General features: G+C 35.9%; 1 protein-coding gene across 1 annotated transcript in view; it reads right to left on the bottom strand.

The window, feature by feature from the left end:
- The window catches only part of GABRA1 (gamma-aminobutyric acid type A receptor subunit alpha1), a 63,051-nt gene that overhangs the window by 19,926 nt on the left and 19,174 nt on the right, over window positions 1–23,951 (bottom strand). Inside the window, exons 5-7 of the mRNA XM_053567142.1 lie at window positions 15,941–16,161; window positions 13,202–13,284; window positions 4,465–4,608 (exon numbers count right to left, since the gene is read on the bottom strand). Of these exons, the coding sequence (XP_053423117.1) occupies window positions 4,465–4,608; window positions 13,202–13,284; window positions 15,941–16,161 (448 nt within the window). The remainder of the gene's footprint in view (window positions 1–4,464; window positions 4,609–13,201; window positions 13,285–15,940; window positions 16,162–23,951) is intronic.

Raw genomic sequence — 23,951 nt, 5'->3', positions numbered from 1 at the left:
CTGCAAAAGCAGTTTTGAGAGGAAAATTTATCACCTTAGATGCCTACATTCGAAAAACACAAAGAGAGTACATCAACAATCTCACAAGCCATCTTATGGAATTGGAAAAAGAAGAACAATCTAAGCCTAAACTCAGTAGAAGAAAAGAAATATCCAAAATCAAATCAGAGATCAATGAAATTGAAAACAAAAGAATCATTCAGGAAACTAATGAATCAAGGAGTTGGTTTTTTGAAAAAATAAATAAAATAGATAAACCATTGGCCAGACTAACAAGGAATAGAAAAGTAAAATCTCTAGTAACCTCAATCAGAAATGATAAAGGGGAAATAACAACTGATCCCACAGAGATACAAGAGATCATCTCTGAATACTACCATAAACTCTATGCCCAGAAATTTGACAATGGGAAGGAAATGGATCAATATTTGGAATCACACCCTCTCCCTAGACTTACCCAGAAAGAAATAGAGCTCCTGAAAAGAACAATTTCAAGCACTGAGATCAAAGAAACAGTAAAAAAATCTTCCAACCAAAAAATGCCCTGGTCCAGATGGCTTCACTCCAGAATTCTATCAAACCTTCAAGGAAAAGCTTATTCCTATACTGCAGAAATTATTCCAAAAAATTGAGGAAGAAGGAATCTTCCCCAACACATTCTATGAAGCAAACATCAACCTGATACCAAAACCAGGAAAAGACCCAAACAAAAAGGAGAATTTCAGGCCAATCTCACTCATGAATATAGGTGCAAAAATTCTCAACAAAATCCTAGCCAATAGATTACAGCTTATCATCAAAAAAGTCATTCATCAGGATCAAGTAGGCTTCATCCCAGGGATGCAAGTCTGGTTTAACATACGCAAGTCCATAAATGTTAGCCACCATATTAACAGAGGCAAAAATAAAGATCATATGATCCTCTCAACAGATGCAGAAAAAGCATTTGATAAATTCCAGCATCCTTTTCTAATTAAAACACTGAAGAGTATAGGCATAAGTGGTCCATTTCTAAAACTGATCGAAGCTATCTATGACAAACCCACAGCTAATATTGTACTGAATGGAGTGTAACTGAAAGCTTTTCCTCTTAGAACTGGAACCAGACAAGGTTGTCCTTTGTCACCTTTACTATTCAACATAGTGCTGGAAGTTCTAGCCAATACAATTAGGCAAGACAAGGAAATAAAGGGAATCCAAATGAGAGCAGAGGAGGTCAAACTCTCCCTCTTTGCTGACAACATGATCTTATACTTAGAGAACCCCAAAGACGCAACAAGGCTCCTAGAAGTCATCAAAAAATACAGTAATGTTTCAGGATATAAAATCAATCTCCACAAGTCAGCAGCCTTTGTATACAAAATAACAGTCAACATGAGAAGCTAATTAAGGACACAACTCCCTTCACCATAGTTTCAAAGAAAATGAAATACCTAGCAATATACCTAACGAAGGAGGTGAAGGACCTCTATAAAAAAAATTATGAAATCCTCAGAAAGGAAAAAACAGAGGACATTAACAAATGGAAGAACATATCATGCTCATGGATGGGAAGAATCAACATTGTTAAAATGTCTATACTTCCCAAAGCAATCTACCTATTCAATGCCATTCCTATCAAAATACCAACATCATACTTTCAAGATTTTGAAAAAATGATTCTGCGTTTTGTATGGAACCAGAAAAAAACCCGTATAGCTAAAGCAGTTCTTAGTAATAAAAATAAAGCTGGGGGCATCAGCATACCAGATTTTAGTCTGTACTACAAAGCCATAGTGGTCAAGACAGCATGATACTGGCACAAAAATATAGACATTGACACTTGGAATCAAATTGAAAACCAAGAAATGAAACTAACATCTTACAACCACCTAATCTTCGATAAACCAAACAAGAACATACCTTGGGGGAAAGACTCCCTATTCAATAAATGGTGTTGGGAGAACTGGATGTCTACATGTAAAAGACTGAAACTGGACCCACACCTTTCCCCACTCACAAAAATTGATTCAAGATGGATAAAGGTCTTAAATTTAAGGCATGAAACAATAAAAATCCTCCAAGAAAGCATAGGAAAAACACTGGAAGATATTGGCCTGGGGAAAGACTTCATGAAGAAGACTGCCATGGCAATTGCAACAACAACAAAAATAAACAAATGGGACTTCATTAAACTGAAAAGCTTCTGTACAGCTAAGGAGACAATAACCAAAGCAAAGAGACAACCTACACAATGGGAAAGGATATTTGCATATTTTCAATCAGACAAAAGCTTGATAACTAGGATCTATAGAGAACTCAAACTCATCCACATGAAAAAGCCAACAATCCCATATATCAATGGGCAAGAGACATGAATAGAACTTTCTCTAAAGATGACAGACGAATGGCTAACAAACACATGAAAAAATGTTCATCATCTCTATATATTAGAGAAATGCAAATCAAAACAACCCTGAGATGTCATCTAACCCCAGTGAGAACGGCCCACATCACAAAATCTCAAAACTGCAGACGCTGGTGTGGATGTGGAGAGAAGGGAACACTTTTACACTGCTGGTGGGACTGCAAACTAGTACAACCTTTCTGGAAGGAAGTATGGAGAAACCTCAAAGCATTCAACCTAGACCTCCCGTTTGATCCTGCAATCCCATTACTGGGCATCTACCCAGAAGGAAAATAATCCTTTTATCATAAGGACACTTGTACTAGACTATTTATTGCAGCTCAATTTACAATCACCAAAATGTGGAAACAGCCTAAATGCCCACCAACCCAGGAATGGGTTAACAAGCTGTGGTATTTGTATACCATGGAATACTATTCAGCTATTAAAAAAAATAGAGACTTTACATCCTTCGTATTAACCTGGATGGAAGTGGAAGACTTTATTCTTAGTAAAGCATCACAAGAATGGAGAAGCATGAATCCTATGTACTCAATTTTGATATGAGGACAATTAATGACAATTAAGGTTATGGGGGGGAGGAAAAGCAGAAAGAGGGATGGAGGGAGGGGGTTGGGGCCTTGGTGTGTGTCACACTTTATGGGGGCAAGACATGATTGCAAGAGGGAGTTTGCCTAACAATTGCAATCAGTGTAACCTGGGTTATTGTACCCTCAATGAATCCCCAACGATAAAAAAAAAAAAAAAAACATGGCAAAGTTCAATCATAAAAAAAAAAAGAAAAATAAATAAATAAATAGTGAAAAAAAAGAGTAAAGCTAAGAAACAATCTCCATTTTTAAAAATAAGAAACATAAACATTTCAGTTTTCAGGCTAGCAATGGGTGTTTTTACATGTTTGGAGAAACTTCTTTAGTAACAAATTATAGTCTTACCTGTGGTTGCTTTTAAGTAAGCAAAATATAGATCTTGTTAAGAAGAACTTGCCCAATAGTAAGAGATAATAGTAGGAGATGTTACGCTATTAAATATGTTATAATTATGAGGGTCTCAATAAAGTTTGAAATCTAAGGAAGAAAGTTTTTCTGAGAAAAATAGCACCACTACCCTTATTTATAACTAAATCACTACCCTTATCTCTTACTAAATCACAAATCAGAGTAAATTTTGTAAGACACCCACAAACATAATTTTTGGCCTTTGTTAAAGCTTTTGGGAATGAAAATTAATTAGAAATATTGGGATTGGGACAGCATAAGTTTTTCTAATTGTTGGAGTCCAGCCTGTATTTATAATTATCTGTTATGATGATCACATTTCAGATGGTACAAAATAAATACCTGTGTAAGAAAACTCTTGGTGTTTGAAACAACTTCAAAAATTTGGGTTCAGCTCTTCAGTATATCTGATCTAGTTCTGAGTATACCAGTCAACACTAGAAAGAACAGCACCCTTTGTACTTTTAATTCTACTATATATGGTGTGATGAACAATGTGGCTACATTTCTGTTGACTTTAGCTTTGGAAGATCCTCAGCTAGAGATGCAGATGGATTTGTAGAAGCAATTGACTTTTTGATGTCCCATTTATAATGATCACTGCTATAAATTCATAAAGCTCCATCGACTCATGGCAATAAATGGAGCCTAGACAATATTATAACTAATATTTATGAAAGCTTTTTATGTGTCAAGAATTCAGAGAAATATCTTTCTGAATTTAATTGATTCCTTCTAATATCCCTGGAAGATGACTACAATCAAATGAAAAGGCAGAGGAATAAGGGGTTAATTCTGTCTTTCTACCTGCTGTGCTACCCTGATTAAACAGAACCAGCTCTTTATTTTGCAAATAAAAGAACAGGAGCCAAAGGACATTACCTGACAGGTCCAAGTCACAGATCTGCAAGGGTTACATTAGTTTGCAGCTCAACCAGTTTCCAGTTCAGTGTAATTTTCTCTCTTCTGTGTTTGTGTTACTGAAGGACTCACTGAGTTCTCACATTCTCACATTTTCTGCTCTTTCCTCCATATCTGAAGTAATCAAATGACCCTTACCTGTACTTGATTGAACAATTCCAGAGTCTACTGTTTGTCCAAGAAGATCGTACTGGTTGAGGCGTGATCCATCTTCTGCTACAACCACTGAGCGTGCTGGCTCTCTGGTCCACTCATAAACAACTTCTGCTCTTGTATAAGCATCTAAAAGGAAAGAATAGAGAATTATCCACTCGTTTTTCCTTTTCCAGTCTCCTAATTAATTGATGTGTTTTATCAAGGGTTTATAGTTTTTATTTCATGGTACCAGAAGGTGATCTGGGACAGGAGGTCATCATCCTTTCCATTAACATCCCTTAATGTTGGAAAACTAAGACACATTCTCCTGATTTCTTCAATCACTTGCTCACTCTTCCAACAAAGGTTGTTAATAACCTATGGAAGACAGAGGGCTGTGCTGGCAATAGAATCGCAACAATAACAAATAAGGTTCTGACCTTATAGAGCAGACATTACTGTGTAGGGACAAAAACAGGTAATGTATAATTTCAAGTAGTGTTAAGTGCAATAAAGCCATACACAATGGAGTTAAAGGAGAGAGAGGGAAGGGATGGGGGGGCCCACCTTAGGTAAGGAAAGAGATTCTAAGAAAGTCTCTGAAGGAAGTGACATTTATACAACAAATGCATACAGAAATGAGGGATGAGCCATAGGAAAGTTTTTGGGGAAGAGTTTTCTCAACAGACAAAATAATACGTTTTTTTTCTTCTATTGAAGACAAAAATTTGACTAGTTTGAGGAAGACCAAAATGACCAGAGTGAAGAGCATGAGAAATGAAATGAAGTTAGAGGGAGTCACTTGGGTCCAGATTGTGTTGAGTCTGGAGAAGGTCATTAAATGATAGAGGCCATCTACAGCAAATCTACAGCCAATATTATATTGAATGGAATAAAACTGAAAACATTTCCACTCAGATCAGGAACCAGGCAAGGTTGCCCACTATCTCCACTGCTATTTAACATTATAATGGAAGTCTTAGCCACCGCAATCAGGCAAGAGAAGGCAATAAAGGGTATCCACATAGGGTTAGAGGAGATCATACTTTCACTTTTTGCAGATGATATGATTGTATATCTGGAAAACCCAGGGACTCAACTACAAAACTCTTAGAAGTGATCAGCAGCATCTCAGGCTACAAAATCAATACTCACAAATCAGTAGTATTCATATATACCAACAATAGTCCAGCTGAAAAAGTCATGGACTCTATTCCCTTTACAGTAGTGCCAAAGAAAATGAAATATCTGGTAGTATACCTAACAAAGGACATGAAAGATCTCTATAAAGAGAACTATGAAACTTTGAGAAAAGAAATAGCTGAAGATTTCAACAAATGGAAAAACATACCATGCTCATGGCTGGGAAGAATCAACATTGTTAAAATGTCCATACTACCCAAAGCAATCTACAGATTTAATGCAATCCCCATTAAAGCATCTCTGTTATACTTTAAAGATCTGGAAAAACTAGTACTTCATTTTATATGGAAACAGAAAAATCCTCGAATGCCAAGACATGACTCAGAAATAAAAACAAATCAGATGGAATCACGCCACCAGACTTCAGTCTATAGTGATCAAAACAGCATTTTATTGGCACAAAAATAGAGAGGTAGATGTATGGAACAGAATTGAGAATCAAAAGATGAATCCAGACACTTATCGTCATTTGATCTTTGATAAGCCTACCAAAAACTTAAATTGGAGGAAAGACTCCCTATTTAACAAATGGTGCTGGATGAATTGGCTGGCGACTTATAGAAGACTGAAACTGGACCCACACCTTTTACCTCTAACAAAAATTGACTCTAACTGTAAAATACTTAAACCTAAGACAAGGAACCATAAAGATTCTTGGAGAGAGTGCAGGAGAAACACTTGAAGAAATTGGCCAGTGAGAAAACTTTATGAGGAGGACCCCCAGGGCAATTGAAGCAATACCAAAATTACATTACTGGGATCTGATCAAACTAAAAAGCTTCTGCACTACCAAGAACACAGTAAGTAAAGCAAGTAGACTGCCCTCAGAATGGGAGAAGATATTTGCAGGTTATGTTTACGACAAAGGTCTGATAACCAGAATCCATCAGAGAACTCAAACTTATTAAGAAAAGAACAAGTGATCCCATTTTACTATGGGCAAGAACCTGAACAGAAGCTTCTCTGAAGAAGACATGCACATGGCCTACAGACACATGAAAAAATGCTCATAATCTTTAATCATCAGAGAAATGCAAACCAAAACTACTTTGAGATACCATTTAACTCCAGTAAGAGTAGCCCACATAACAAAATCCCCATACTACAGATGTTGGCATGGATGTGGAGAAAAGGGAACACTTCTCCACTGCTGGTGGGAATGCAAACTAATATGTTCCTTTTGGAAAGAAGTTTGAACAGGAATCTAAAAATTGACCTTCCCTTGGATCCTGCAATTCCTCTACTAGGAGTATATCTAAAAGACCAAAAATCACTTTGCAAAAAAGATATTTGCACCAGATTATTCATTGCAGCTCAATTTGTAATAGCCAAGTCATAGAAGAAGCCCAAGTGCCCACTGATCCATGAATGGATTAATAAATTGTGGTATATGTATATACCATGGAATACTATGCGGCCTTAAAAAAGATGGAGCCTTTACCTCTTTTATGTTTACATGGAGGGACCTGGAACATATTCTCCTGAGTAAAGTATCTCAAGAATTAAGGAAAAAGTATTCAATGTACTCAGTACTTCTATGAAACCTACTTATATTTACTCACAATTTGTTATGAAAAATAGAACACAACTGTAGCCCAGGATGAAGGAGAGAAATGGAGTGGGAAGGGAGGGAAGGGGTGAGGTTTGATAGAGGGAGGGTAAAGGTGGGACCACACCTATGGAGCATATTGCAAGGGTACAAGTCAAATCTGTCAAGTGTAGAACATAAATGTCTTAACACAATAATCAAGTAAATGAGGTGAAAGCTATGTTGATTGGTTTGATGTAACCACGTCAGATTGTATAAATAAAAAATCAACACATTGTACCCCACATATGCATAAATGTATTCATGATCTATGTGTATTTGACTTAATAAAAAAATAAATACATAATAAAATGAAAGTGAAAAATAACACTGGAAATTTTGTTGCACACCCATCTGACTTTACTTTCTTTTTTATCCATCGTCCTCTTTCTAGATATTGACCATCATGATGATGATGGTGAATTACATGACGTAGTTCTTCTCAATCCTTTTCATTTGCCCGTCACTTTTAACCAGCCTGTCTATGAGAAGTTAGGTCACATTCTTAATCTTTAATTAATGCAGTTTGGAGAAGGAGTGCGTATAGAGTGAGGAAGAAAAAGAAGGGAAAGGAATTCCATCGGTTTTCTGATGTCTAGTCACAGAACATACACATAACGTAATGTGAACTATATTCATCTTTATACCAACATAGTCATAAAATAAATATAATTTTAATTATTTTCTTGGAGGCATGGCCTCTAAAGCCAAAAGTGACTTGAGCCCTTAAATGTCAAAGTGCACCTCAGCTTGCCCTGATCCCCACTCTTAGGTGATGAGACTTGGGGGATATGACTTAATTTTTTAACATTATTCTACATCAAAACATAAGAGAGTCCAAATGTGTATTTTCTCAGGTTAACATATCATAAGATGTAAAATTATAGTTTCAATTTTACATGAAAATAAGGCTCCTGGAAAAATAAGCAAGCCATGTCCCTCAGTCTCTGAAACAAAGCAACTAGAGTGATGGCTTTCCTCAAAGGTGAGTGATGCAGAAAAATGTAGTCACTGTTCCTTGATTTTACAGGGGTATCCTGCCGGCTTTGGCATCACTTTTGGCTCAATTTACAATCAAATATCCTTTTAAATAAACTATTCCAGAAGTTTGGGAGAATGAACTGGTTCATCAGACGTGTAAAAGTGACCCATGGATAATTTGGAATTTGGCTTCATTAACTTTTCCTTTTTAATTGTGACTATCATTACAGACATAGAAAAAAAATGAAGCATTTCAGCATTGTATATAGTAAAAGCATTGAATCTTGTCAGGAGGGTGTAAAACTTGATTTTTTAAAGAAAATTCTCAGAAGAAAGCAGAGCACACTCATTTGGGAAGACTGTATTATTGACAATTTGTAAGTACCAACATCCAGTAAAATGTTTTTTTTATTATAATAAATTCTTTTTTAAATGAAAGTGTGTTACCAGAGAAGACATACTGAGTTTATGATAATACAGATAGAGTGAACAATCAACTTGGGAGTGCTTTAAAAGTCATATGATTTTATCACATTTGAACTGAGGCATTGGACATAAAATGAATTATCTAACGGCGTATCAAAAATTAATTGGAAACCAAGATAGAAACTTAGCATGCCATTCATTCCAATCCACTGCTGTTTGTAAGGTTTTTCTAGGCAAAAACTATATAGCATATGCTCACAAGTCAAGCAAAGATACTCAGTAGTCATGTAATTACTGATGAGGCCAATTCCAGATGTCATTTCAAAACAACCTACCCCCTCTTTATTATCGCTACCACCTTTAGCAATAGTGCCTGGATTCTATCTTTTTATACTTCCTCATGTATTGTCACTAACATAGTTGCAGAGGGAGAAAATATGTTACCATTGACTTCTTACTTCACATAATGTAGATGTCTTTATTTCTTGCAATTTGTTAGAAACACAACTGTGTGTTAGAATGTTTTAGATCATCTACCACAAACATGACATCACTGTGAAGGTGCAGATTATTCATTTCCATTTCTGAATGAAAATCTTCCAAAATGAAGAGTAGATTGGCATGATCAAAGTCGGTGTTTTAAGATGAAGACAGATGTACTTGGTGTTTTAAGATGAAGACAGACATACTTAAGCTCTTAGGTTAGGTGATACACTTTATTGTTTCCTCAAATTTCAGTATTTAGAAAGTAGTTCCTATGAAAACTTACATGATTTGTGACTGCAGCTTAAGAAAAATAAGGTTAAATAGAGTCTTCAATTACTTCATCAAAATTTCTAGGCTATGATATCAAATAATTATATTACCTAAAAAAAATGTTTCTAAAGCCAGACAAAAAGGTTTTGGTTGGCATTATGGAAGAATTTTGTAGTGGTACAGCATTGGGAACACAGATTAAGTATCAAAAGAGCAGTTGCTAATGAACTATGACTTCAGCATGAGGCAAGTGAAATAAATAATTTCTAAAGCTATATCTTATTCAGAATTTATTTAAATTTCATTTATTTCTCTTTGTTTACAGGCATTGTACTTGATGATCAGTCAGTCGAGAAACAATCATTCATTAAGTCAGTACTAGATTCAGAACTTGGTTATATCATAATGTCAGATAACTCAAATCTCTTCTTTTAGAATCAAAGCTGAATGTATTTTTTTCAAAGCAGTTAAAAGATGTCGGTAGTAACACACACATTGTCTTTGGGTTATCTGTGCTTATGAAGATGGCTATTTTCTTAACGAGGAGAAAAATGCAAGTTAGCACTGATAGGCAAAATCTAATAGAGAATGGTAAGGCCAACGTCTGCTTTTTGAGTTTAGTTCTTTTCAATACATGACTGAGGTTGCTTCAGAAGCTTTATAAACATTTATTACAAACTGTTCCACTAAACAATTGGAAACCTCTTGCTTATCATTTCCTCTAGTATTTTGGCAAAATGTTGGCTCCAAAAATTGAGTCCAAAATTTTTTAGCCTGATATTGCCTCTGTTTCTTGACCTTTGAAATGTGCTAATTAGAACACTGCAGAGAAATTATTGAACCACAAATGGACCTCTATGACCTCTTCTCATGCCAACAGCAGCCAGTAGGAACCAGCCATGGTGTTCCCATCACCACCCCACCCCCGAACAAGACATCTGAGCCTGCATTTCAATGGCAGGTCTTCCCTATTTAATTACCACACTTGTCTTAAGCCTTCTTTTCTGAACTTGAACTTTCTGAACATTGAAAGAGCATTTAAAGTCTAATTATGGTTATTTTTATCTATTCAATAAGTATTTATAGAGTGTCTGAATTGTATTAGCCACTACCAAAGGAGCTGTGAACACATGAGGTCTGACAATTAAGTCTGTGAACTTGCCACTGTGTGCTTATGTTGGGAGCACTGGACAAATAACTCAGTAAGGTTTCATAACCTTGGCATATGGATGTCTCAGGGCCATGTTTTTTGTTGACATGTGGCAGTTTTTGAGTGGTGTTCATTAATTGTGTGATGTATTTTTGTGTGCCATAGCTCTGATGGTCATTCCAGAAAAAGAGTTCCAAAATTACATTGAAGGGTGGACTAGTCACTGGCTTAAGTGCATAGCTTCCCAATGGGAGTACTTCAAAGATATCTGTATTGATATTCAGCAATGAGGTATGTAGCACTTTTTCTAGGATGAATTTGTGAACTTATTTGTCAAACCTTGTACACCCTGCCCCTGAAGACTGTAGGGTACAGTCTTCAAACAATAAAAAAATGTTAACCAGTAAATAAAATAATACCTGCTGCTGTGGTAGAGTACATAAAATAAATGTACATTGTGATCCACAAGACGAGTGGTACTAGATGCAAGTTCCAATAATTTCATCAGAGAAGACCCTAAGAGAGGATATTTTTGCTAAGATGTGATGAGACAAAGAAGCCAACCATTTGACGAACCAAGAGAAGAGTAATATAGGCAGAAAAAGAGAACATGAAAACACTCTGGAGATGGAAAACAGCTTACTTATTTTTCTTTACTTCCAGTTTTCTTATATAAGATACTCTTTGTTTTCTACTTACTATCTATATCCTTCTTGTTAAAATACCTCCAATATTCTTCAGGTTGACAATGTGCCCAATTAAAAATATTTGCTTTCCAGACTCCTTCGCAAATACCAACATATATTTTATTAGTGAAATGTGAATAGATTACTATTAGGCTTTTAGGGAAAGATTTTATCTTCTTGCTGCAGACACTACTCACTTCTTCTTTATGAACCTTTTCCTTGAAAGATGCAGTAGCTGGAGATGCAGCAGCCACCTTGCAATGAGGAAGAATACCTCATTCTAAAACTACGTCATTCATACCCAAGAGCATCTTAAGATATCCATTTTGTTACGAAGTGAAACTGCTCAGCAATCAACCAACAATCACTTTCCTTTATATGACATATATGAAAATATAAACCCTTCTTTTTCCCAGCAATCCTCACTTATTGAAGGCATTGCTCACTACTTTGTTTTAAAAATATAATTCATTGTCTCAGTTAGGAACCAGAACATATTTGGTGGTAAACAAGGGCACTATTAGTAATTTTACCAGAATATTAGGCATAATTCAGTACTTTCCCAGAGGAACTATGATGTATCATCTTCCTAACTATAGGGTTATGTTGTGGATTTGATGAGCATGTGAATGTACAAATATTTGATGTACTGTCTGACATGCAAGTAATATATAATATATATTATTATTATTAAAAATGGTAGAGTACATAAATAAATGTTATAATCAGAAGGAAAAATATAGACTGTATATTATATTTGGAGAAGAGTGGGGAGAAGGGAGTTCTCATCAAAGCCCTGTTCAGCTCACGGTTTTTTGAAGTAGTTTGTCCTTGAGTTTCCATATATAATTATATTTATAAATACAGAAAGTTTTCTCTCCATGACTAGTGCTGCTAGGAGCCTGAAGGCTCTTTGCTATTTTCTTTGCTCGCTGTCTTCCTACACTACCACTATTTTTCTTCTATGAATCATATCTTCACCAAAATAGACACTCAGACTGCCTGTCTAGAGAGAACAGAAAAATGGTTAGGTATAGTCCAGGAGTTGACTCAGTCTTTATATGTAACGCCCCTATAGGAAACAGAGAATACATTATTCCCACTCACTTCATGCATACAAACTAGTCAAAAGCAGAAGGGTAGAAAAAAGACCCAAGAACTTAACTCTCCTGACCACCATTCTCTTGACTCTTTAGAGAGATGCCTGAATAGTTCCAAATAGTAGAAATCCATAAAATCATTGGAAAGAGCATTTACCTAGGATACCTAAAAAACATTAATGTATACGTGAATTTCTTGATATATCCAGACACATCTAGAAATTTTCTAAGATAATGATCGAATTGTTTATTTGTTTGTTTATTTATTTATTTTGGCAATACCTGTTAGGTGTAGGTTTCACTAATAAGAAACACACTTACTGCACTTATTGTCTTTTTTTTTGCAGTTTGGCCTGGGCTGGGTTCGAACCCACCATCCTCCATATATGGGGCTGACGCCCTACTCACTGAGCCACAGGTGCCACCCTCACTTATTGTCTTTTTAACAAGTCAAATTATTCTTAAGATCAAACAAGTGCCAGTAAAGATACAAAATAGACACCATGATAGCCATTAACTAGGAGGGAAATATTATTCACAAGTTATAAGCATCCATACTTCCCTCTTTTTTTCGATAAATACAACTTCAGAAAAAAATACAAGTCTTTCACTAACTAGTTCAATCCATGTTTTCTAGTTCAGTAGATGTGGGATAACCCCTTTTCTGAAAGAACATCAAAAAGTGAACTCAAGAAATACTACTTACAGAAGGCTCTAGGAGTATGTTGCTATTTAAGTTTTGTTGAAACACTTGTCTGTCTTTCTAACAGACATAACTAAGTGGCCATATCTCATTTAAACACTTTGATCTCTCATGAAAATGGAGAAAATTTATAATAAATTTACTCACAGCTTCCAAATTTTAGAGGGCAGGCATGGGCATCCATAGGGAAGTCCTCCAAATGCATTGGACATTCAGCCCTCACCGTCAGCCTTCAAGGAAATACAGAACACAAACAAGAGACCAAGAACTTAACTCTTGTTAACAAACAAGATTAGATAATTCTTGATAAATACAAGTAGGATGTTATTAACTACAGAAAATAGATTAACAAAGCAGGAGAGACAAGCATAAACCGCAAAGCCATATTGAGCTGTTAATTAAGCAAATGATTTAAAAGAATTATTTACAATAATGATTGGATTCTATCCATCTTTTGTTCATTTGCTTTGAGAAAATAGGCTTCACCTGATTTTGTACCATGAGCAAGCATCGCAATGTTTTTCAAACCAAACACTGTCAACCAATCCACCCAACTACAACAAAATCTCTGAGAATAAATCTCGATGTAAGCAAATATATATACTTTCATAAATACTAATTCATCCGTGGTTGAGAGGAAGACCTGGATAACAATAGCAGATAATTTCTATTAAGTGCAGCTATCTCTACTTCTTTCCCTAAAATAGCACCAAATGCAAAAAAAAAAAAGAAAGAAAAAAAGAAAAGAAAAAAGGAATAAGCAAAAGAGGAAGAAGTAGGAACTATCCTCAGGCTTTGTGGGATTGAGAGTAAAGTCTCCATAAAAGATCTCACTATTCACCACCATTTAGTTTTATTTACTAACCCACTGCCTAACTGAAGCCACACTCTGCGGGACTTCTCTGTAGTCCCTGGGATTCTCTGTGGATGAGAAATCCACTCATGCTTTTTTTTTTTTTTAATGAATTGTTAAGAAAGAAGGTCAATGAAAGATATTTGCTACCAGTTTGTAGAATTATGAGAAAATTTATACTCACTTCCTTCTTTTGAGCATTATCTAAATATTTACCCATATTAGTTGCTTTATTTATTTATTTATTTTAGACAGAGACTCACCCTGTTGATCCAAGCTAGAGTGCCATGGTGTCATAGCTCACAGCAACCCCAGACTCTAAGCTTCAGTGATCTTCTTGCTTCAGACTCCTGAGTAACTGAGACTATAGGAGTGCACCACCTAACCTGCCTATAGTTTTTCTATTTTTTTCTAGGCCTCACTCTTGCTCAGGCTGGTCCCCAATTCGTGAGCTTAAGCAATCCACCCACCTTGACCTCCCAGAGTGATAGAATTACAGGCCTGAGCAACCATGCCCAGCCATATTGTTAAGTAGCTAAGGGAATGTTGAATATGGCTTTATAGCCAGTAAACTACCTAAATGATTATGATGCAGATAAAAGCAAATATTAAAAAAGTACATGAGTTATTAAATTGTATTCTTAAATTGAACTATTAAAGAAAGTAATAATAGATTAGCAAAGATGGCAAGAAATTTAGGAGATGGAATATAAAGGATAATTATTGATGAGGAACATCACATAAATAAGAAACCATTAATCATAGACTAGCAAGATTATGTAAATCCCTTCCTACCATCGAAGAGGAATGAAAACTGGACTTAGGTTCAAAGTCAAATGTATGGTGTTTTACCTGGGAAAATATTTCAAATTTTTAATTAAAAAAAAAAAAAAGTCCTGCTTAGAAAATCTGGAAAGATCTCAATACATGTGCATGCTGGTCCTTAATTTTCTTTCTCTCTTTTAATGTTTTTGGTTTGCTTTGTTTTTAAGTCCTGCTATGCTTTGACTAGTTGAGGCTGATATAAAAAGTGGCTCTTAAAACATTTTATCTTTTCTTTCAGATGTTTGTGTTTCAAAATTAAGACATTCTGACAGCTTTCTCCAGAAGTCAAATATTACCTTATTTTCATATTACCCACTAATTTGATTTTACCTTTGTTACTTTTTTATACCAAAAAAGTAATCTGAATTAAATAATCTGAGTTACCAAATGCTGACAAAATCTACAAAATAAAATCTAACAAGTTATCTGGGAATAAAATACTGCCACCCCAAAAAACGATTCCAGGACAATTCTTAATTTCTCATAAATCAAGTATATTTTAAACACTTCTTTTTTTCTTTAAAAATGTACAAAACATTATTTGATTCATATTTCCTTCATCTGACCATGAGTGTATCAAACACTTTATAGATCCTGGGCTTTTCAGTGATCTCGATAAGATGGAAATGTTAATAAGACAGAAAAATATACATAGTATTTAAAGAAAAATTAAGAAAAGAAATGTATATTCTCAGTCTAGCTATTACTATTGTTGAAAATTCATATATTACTTCAAATACATATTTCCATGTGAATCTGTGTTTTATTTTATTAATTTGTAACTTTCCATATTTTCTAGGTTTTGTTCCTGAATTTTTAGTAGAAACATTTTCATACACTGTTAGATAACTTCTAGAAATTTAATCTAGTCCTTAACAGAATGCAGGAATATGTGAGTTCTGTAGCAGAGAGAGCAAGTTAATTACATTCCATTAGAACAGATTGGAGAGATTAAAATGCGATCCACTGTGTTACTTAATATATAGTAAACAGGTTTTTTTTTTCATTTCTATAATCATTTCATTTAATGTTGTAGTGCTTGCATAACATTTCAACAAGTCAGGTGTCACAGCATGGTAATATTTAAGGTTGAGAAACTGAAAAATAGGAAACAAAATATTTCACCATGACCCATCAGGTTGGTGATAGCCTACAATGGAAAAGAAACAAACACAGAAATTCAGAAACAGAAGCTCAGCCACCCTTACCTCATTGTGTATAACAAGGTGCCATCCTCTGTGATCCGCAGCAGCTTGTTGGGCATGGTCATGTTGTGAGCCACTGACTTCTTGCCATTGTGAAAAAAGGTATCCGGTGTCCAGATTTTACTTGCCATTAGGTTATTTAACCGGAGGACTGTCATGGGTCCTTTAAATTTTAACCTTTCATCCTTCCAACTTTGACGGAAAAATACATCTATTGTATATTCCTAGGTAATTTTAGAAAATGACAAAGAGTTCACTGTGCTGTATTTTGCAATGCAAATATCTCACACAGGCAATGCATAATTTTTACATCTCTATAAGTAAAATGTGAGTTAGTTGATGTTTCTGTAAGTAAACTTGTAGTAATTTGTACAGATTTGTGTCCAGTGAACCCTGGTTGCCACAATTATTTTTCTTAAAGAAAGATTTAAAATGTTTGACATATTTCTTGGTCAGAAAAAGTTTGCCACTTATCTCCTCAGAGATGAGAAAGGAAAGTAACACACCACCTCCAACCCACCTTTACCACACCGGCACTGAAAGAAATAGAATATGTTACAATTAAAATGCAAGAAGATAAAGTGTAATATTTTGGGAGCCCTCTGATGGTCTCTGAAAACCTCACACTCAAATCCAGATTGAGTCAATCGTGGTTCTATTGTCAGTGTGAAAACTGCTTTTTATTTATCTATTTTTTTTGGGGGGGGGACTAAGTAAACATTTTTTCCACAGATAATGTATATGGACTTTAAATTCCCCTACATCACGAAAAAGATTGTAAAAACTAAGGATCTATTTCTACTGGCAATTTGGATCATTTCCAAAAAGAAAAAAATAAAGAATGCAGAGTATGTGGGTATGTGCAAGTGTGTGTCTGTGACTGGATGCATGTACAGGCCACATGAGAAATGTCTGAAGTTTATCACCATTCATAGCCAGAGAATCTATTTATGTGGATGAACACAGCATTCCTTATGGCAATAGTTGGAGACAAATGTTTTGCTAATCTGAAAACAAGCAATGTGACTCCCCAGCTCCTAAAATTGAAAAGGGTAATATCCATCTCCTTGCAGTACTTGCTATACTGGCACTAAATGTGGGACTCACTGGTTTGAAATAAAGATTGTCACGCTCTCCAATAATCTTAGCACGCTACACAACAGAAGGACTAGCTTAAAAACATCATGTTACATTTTCCTTACGCTCTAAGCCCTGTTACATGAGAAAGCAGAGTTGTTTATTTAATCTCACACATTTTATTGACACAAAATAAATAATGTCTACCTCTAGGTGTTTTATATGTGAATTTAACTACTTGTCTCCTTCCCAGGGCTTAAGCAAGATGGGGTAAAGGCTGAACGATGGTGTGTCCTCTGGCACTTGTTTGGCACTGCTGAGGCTTTACTGTTCAAATAACTAACAAAAAAATTGTAGATGGTCTATAATGCACCAGTTACACTACTAATTGCTGTCTGAGGTAGAAGCAAGGAAGTATAATATGACGCCAGTCTGTCTTTGTGGGCAAGACAAGATACTTTTTTTGTTGATTAGGTTTTTCTTTTTGGAAGTGGCTAATGAAAGACACTTAGAACCCGTGATAGGAATTTACTCACCAACAAACCTTGTTAAGCATTGGGGAAATTCAGCAGAGGGAGAAACAATTTAGACTTGGATGTGGTAAGAAAAACTTAGGAAGGAGTGGGAAAGGCAAAGAATGGTGCTTTCCATGAGGAAGAAAATGGGGAGGGTTTTATAATATGGTAAGGATGGATTTTATAACATGGTAATGCTTGGCAGAGAAACAGGATAGACGGATGGACGCTGGACTGGATGTGTTCTCTTTTTTGCATGACCGACAAGCTTGCAAGGTAGGACAGAGATATACAATGATATTCCTGTTATTCAGGACTCGGCCACAGATACTCTATTCTCTGTCCAGCTGAACTACTATAGATTGGTCAACAGCAGGGGGAATGGCTACTTGTCTATCAGAGTTCCAAGGATGTCTAAGCTGATCACGTTCCCATGAATCTAAAAATTTGGTTCATTTCTTTGTTTGATCCAAGGAGACATTTTTTTTTGCAAATAAAAGAAATGTTAAGTATAAAATAAATTTATTACCAAACATTTTGTAACAAGATATATCCAAAAGGCAGTCATTTTAAAAATTATGTTAAAACATCCGAAGTCCTGATGTTTACATGTGCCGTGCATCACAGCTTTACTTACCTGTGCTAATGGCAGGCAATAAAATCCCCAAATTCATTTAAGACATTCTTCCTTCACATAGCATACCAGTCATACGACACACACATGCACACCCAAGAACAGGAGCAACACTAGCCGGGTTAGCTTCATTTGCATTTTCTCCTCTTTTAAAAGTAGAAATAAAACTGAAATAAATGCAGTCAGTGATGACCAGCTTCTGCCTAACCGGGAGTATATATTTTTGGTCTCCCATTTCTGAGTCCTGCCTCTGCATGGTTGCCATGGTAACAGCAGGCAACTCCTAGAAGCTACTTGTACAAGGTGACCTCAACCCCCATGGGCACAATTCATTAGACCAAGAATGGGGATCTGGACCAAGATGGGCCACAGCTCCTCCTTCAGGGACTTGGAACAGAAAAGGGGCAGAGGTCCCGCATAGTGATTATGCAGGTAATCACTGCTGCTGAATGCCTGCTGAATGCCTTTAAATAATTTTCTTATCCTCACTAAGGCTCAGTTTCTTAATCTATAAATTGGGATAAATCACTTGGCTTTTGTGAGAAGTGAGTTGATGCTTGTGAACAGCTTTCATGGGTGCCTAGAAAATAGAAAGCTCTTAATAAATGTTATAAATGATTATTTATCTCCCATTTTATCGTTTTGTCAACATAAATTTTTACTAAATTTCCATGTAGCTAAGCATTTAAAAAGTGCTACTTGGCTCAGCACCTGTAGCTCAGCGGCTAGAGGGCCAGCCACTTACACTGGAGCTGGTGGGTTCGAACCCAGAACGGGCCTGCCAAACAGATGACAACTGCAACCAAAACACAGCCAGGCATTGTGGCAGGTGCCTTTAGTCCCAGCTACTTGGGAGGCTGAGGCAAGAGAATCATGTGAGCCTAAAAGTTTGAAGTTGTCGTTAGCTGTAATACCACCGCACTCTACCGAAAGTAGAGTATTTTCTGAATCGAAAACAAACAAATAAATAAATAAATAAAATAAAAAAGTGCTATTTCTTTGGAAGGGTTGTAGGGCAGAAAATCTGATGAGAGTGAGAAGTTGTCAAAGCCAGGCAAAACAAAAGCAGAAGGGGGGGAGGGAGGAGAAACTCCACAGAAAGGAGGTAAAAGAGAGAGCTCTGCTAAAGAATTTGTTCAAGAATTTGTTATAGATCCAGGGTTCCAGCCCATACCACGCAAATGAAAAGTCTCTTGCAGTTACTCTGCTCAGTAGAGCAGGTCCCTGGAGAATTTAAGTCTTAAACCGAAGATCTGGGACAAAACATCCACTACGATCCTAAATAAATATTCTATTGAAGTGTTCCTGCGTACACCATTTATTACCATCTGTGTGTGCTTCGACTTAATACATTTTAAGCACTGTGGAAAACAAAACTTTATGATTGTGCTGCCTGGATATTTCTGTCAGAACCTAGTGCCCTGGGAACGTGCTGTTTGATTGCCAATTAATGCTTTTTAAAATAAAGTTAAGGAGTTGTCCTAATTTTGTTTTCTATTCCAGATGGAGTCAGATGCCTTGGGAGCTACAGAGTCTCTCAGGATGAATGGACTGGGTTAAAGTTGCTACCCTTACCTAGCAGGTCACTTTCCTTCTTTGAAAATTATAGATAAGAATAATACTTAGCTAAAAGGTTTGGCATGAGAATTAGATAAAATGTTATCCAGAAAGCCATTAGCATGGTGTCTAACGTAAGCATTTATAAATGTTGTTGTCATTATTATTAATCATTACATTAGTTCTCACTTTAAAAACTACAGTTTTTCTTGTTTTGAAAAACAGCTTTGTCATTCTGCCTTCTAATTATGATTGCCTCTAAATTGCACTGTTCATTCTTATACAGGATTCTCTCATTATACAGTTTGAATGATTAATCTTCTAAACTAAGGTGGTTAGATACCACGTCCATGAGCCAACAGAAAATCAGTTGCAGACCCACAGATAATTTTATTCTTTGACAGAATGAAACAGTTCAAATGTTGTCTGGTTCAGAAGTTTTAGGCAATAGGAAGTATTGCTCACTTGGATACTCTGTCCTTTATTCCCATCTGATGGTTCATCTGACCAAACGTCATATATAAAATAGAGGTCATGACAACCACAATAACCTAATGTGTACCTTCACCCTAAGACAAAGAAAACCCAGCATTGATTCATTTAATCACATTCAGTCTGAATTATCAACTCAAAAGCAAGCCAAACATTTTTCAAGGAAGAGAAAAGTTTTTGATCCTATGTGATTTCATTTGCCACTGTCCCTTCTAACCCTTTCTCATCCTATGTGAACCTCATCTGACATAATGATTTTCCTTCCAATGTTGGAAGACATCTGACAATTATTATTATTTTATTTGAGTTTTTGTCTGTATGATTCAAAAAGTGATTATGTGTTTTCTCACATTCCCTGTTATGGTAAGACAACAACAGAGAGTCTTATTTCCTGATTTTCCATTTACGTCTCAAATAATGATTCATTTGGCACAAGTTTTGCAAGCACATACGAGTGGCTCAGCTATCACAGCTACACTGACAGATTCTACTCAAGACCTCAACTTGCTCAGGAATTGCATAAAATTAAAACACATATCACAGGAATAGTTACGACTTCTAGGAAGAATGTTACAAGTGATCTGAAAAAGCAGAAACTTCAAGAATATGAATTATGTGCCTCTCATTGCCTGACAAGAGGTTAGTGACAACGCTCAGTCCAGCCTTTGGTCTTCAACCACAGCTGATCACTGGTTATACAAAGAAACATCCTGTTCAATTTGAAAAACCAAGTTTTTTTATTTTTGTTGTTGTCATTTTTTTTTTGGAGACAGAGTCTTGCTTTGTCACCCCTGGTAGAGTGCCATAGTGTCTGTGACAATAGCTCACAGCAACCTCAACTCTTGGGCTCAAATGATTCTCTTGTCATCTCAGCCTCCTGAGTAGCTGGGACTATAGGCACCTAATACAAAGCCCAGCTATTTTTAGAGACAGGGTATGGCTTTTGCTCAGCCTAGTCTTGAATTCCTGAGCTCAAGCAATCCACCTGCATCAGCCTTCCAGAGTGCCAGGATTACAGGTGTGAGCCACCGTGCCCAGCCCCAACAGCTATTTCAGAATACACAAAAATTATGGAAAGAGAGGGCAGATCTTATCAGTAATGTGGATGGTATGGATTTATAAGGAGGTCCTACAAATGGTGGAAAAAATTATTCTTCTGATTGCTAGAAGTTGCAGTTGTGAGCAGTTCTACACTTCTGATTAGATAAGGACAGGAGAGAAAAAGTACTCCTTTCTTTCTCTCAAGAGAAATCTCATCACTTAGCTTGTGAGCAATGTGAGGAACAGAAATTTGAGAAAGACGGGAAGGCCATCATCTTCTGTCACTCAGCAAGGACTAAATGGAAAGATGCATTTTATAATGACAAATGAAAAAAATCAAATAATTGCAAGGTTTGAAGCAGAAGAAATGAGAAAGGTGGAAGGATAGAAACTATTTTCTACTGTGAGACATGCAAGAAGAAGCCTGAACTTCATCCTGGAGGTTGCTACAGGAAGTATCGTATTCAATACAATTGCAAACAAAAATAGACAAGAACATTTCAGTTATTTTATATAACCTAAAACAGATAATAAAATCATCAGGTGAGCTCATATTTATGCTTTTCTCTTTTAAAACTGTAAGATAATTGTAAGTAATCTACTAACCTCTTTCCTGCCCCCAAATAAATAAGAGCTGGGGAGTATGCAGGTGGCAAAAAAATTACATTGAGATTAACAACTCCTATTGAACATATCCTCTGTAAGGTACCAAGACTGATACATAACATATATATCTGTGTGTGTGTGTATTTATTTATTTTTTAAGGTATCAGTAACAATAGTAAGAGGAGGAGTATTGCTATAAATGTATGGCATTTGTAATGCTTCCTCCCTTCTCATGATGTTTCTGTCAAAGAGAAAATAGCTTCATCTGTGTGAAACTACTGATTGCTCCCCATTCCCACTCGCTGTTCCCCTGGTAAATTTAGAAGAACTCAATCTTAACCTATTTCAGCCTTATCCTCCTACCTTTTCCACTTTGGATGCTGGTTGTTTGTAGAGAAAAAAATTTTGCAGGACTCCTCCATGTTAGAAGTTTTCAATGGATAATCCATACCTTAGCACAGGGAGGCCCAACTGCCTGTGACTGTGTTAATTGAGTTGATTCTGGTGATTACTCACTGAAAACCCACCTGTGTGCAGATACAACCACATTCTTCAGCAGCATCATCATTAGTAATATAGATGATATTCTCATTCCTCATGTCTCTTGCTCTATTGTGTTATATCACCAAAGGTTGAGAACTCAGATAGGAAAGAGGGTGTAATTTATTGGATAAGACCTCAATATTTTAATAATAATATAAGCTCCTAAACCTGCCTATCACCATATAAGTGGTAATTCAACTCTTACTCTAAGTCAGCAGAGACTAATACTCTAAGAGATGTGAAACAAGGGTATCTTTACAATTTTTGGCAATAATTAAAAAAATAAGATGTTTACATATAGAAGAGAAATAATTTTACAAGCAGTTACTATACATGTGGCAAAAAGCTAAACTGTATTTTATATTCAATAAATGTGATTAGAATGAAAAAGGATAAAGTTAATTTGTTATTGAATTAATTTAAAAAATGATTTCATCAAGCATTTGGGTGTTAATTTGGTCCTCTGTGGAAATCTAGGAATTAGTTGAGTAGATTGAAAAGGAGATTCTCATGAGGTCTACATGGCATGATAAGAGGCTCAGAGGCAAGAAGAAATACAGCTCTTATTTACTGAGCACTATTGATAGTCGATTAATTCATGTATCTCATTTAAAATTAATAACAATCCTACACATTTGAGAGCTTTATAAGATTGGGTCATGTTTCCAAGGTCATGCTGCTGGTGTGGTAAGATTTCAGTTCAGCCATTCTGAATCCAGATGCCCTGTCCTGCTAACCTGTAGCCAGATTGCTTCACAGACAGCAGGAATCAGGCAAATAATGAAAAGAAATAGTTAATACCAGGAGCAAGTTAGGCAGAGTGGCTAAGACATTTACGGGTTGGAACATGGGGAGAAGAATTTGAATTGACCCCGAACTTGATGGAGATCTACCAAATGTTCTTAATTTTAAAAATACCAGAGAGAATAGTTTTGGGGAAAGACTGATATCCAACAAGGGGGAATCACCATGGGCTCGAGTGATCAATTAAGCAAAAATTATTGTATCACACAATATTTCAATAAAGTGTTCTACAGACTGATCACAATGACAAAATGAGTTGCCAGGTGAATAAATAATGGTTGACTTCTGTACTCTCCTTTTTGATAGTGTAATTGTTAACATTTTTTGTGTGCTTATTACATGTCAAGAATTGTTTTAAACTTCCATATATCAATTCACATAATATTTGTAATACCCTTGGTCACTCTGAAGTATTATTATTAATTACATTTTTATACATGAAGAAGCTGGTCCAGAGAGATATGAAGTGACTTTCCCAGGGATATACCATTCTATGTGGAAAAGCAGGGATTATAAACCCAGGCAAGCTGGTTCAGTAACCTGCATTCTTATCTACCACTCCACTGTCGCTTGTATACTATGTACGGCACTGATTTTTACTTGTGTATTTAATACATTTTAAAGCTTGCCTGAAGATCTAAAATATCCAATTATCTCCTGGGTCTACATTTCCCAATGTCTAATTCAAAGAATGCAGTGGTAACAGATACTGAATGATGACAAAGGGTTTTGGACACATGCTATT

The sequence above is a fragment of the Nycticebus coucang genome, chromosome 17 (assembly GCF_027406575.1).
Source record: "Nycticebus coucang isolate mNycCou1 chromosome 17, mNycCou1.pri, whole genome shotgun sequence".
Lineage (NCBI taxonomy): Eukaryota > Metazoa > Chordata > Mammalia > Primates > Lorisidae > Nycticebus > Nycticebus coucang.
The sequence above is the reverse complement of the archived record's forward strand: the minus strand, read 5'-3'. Positions and strand labels throughout refer to the sequence as shown.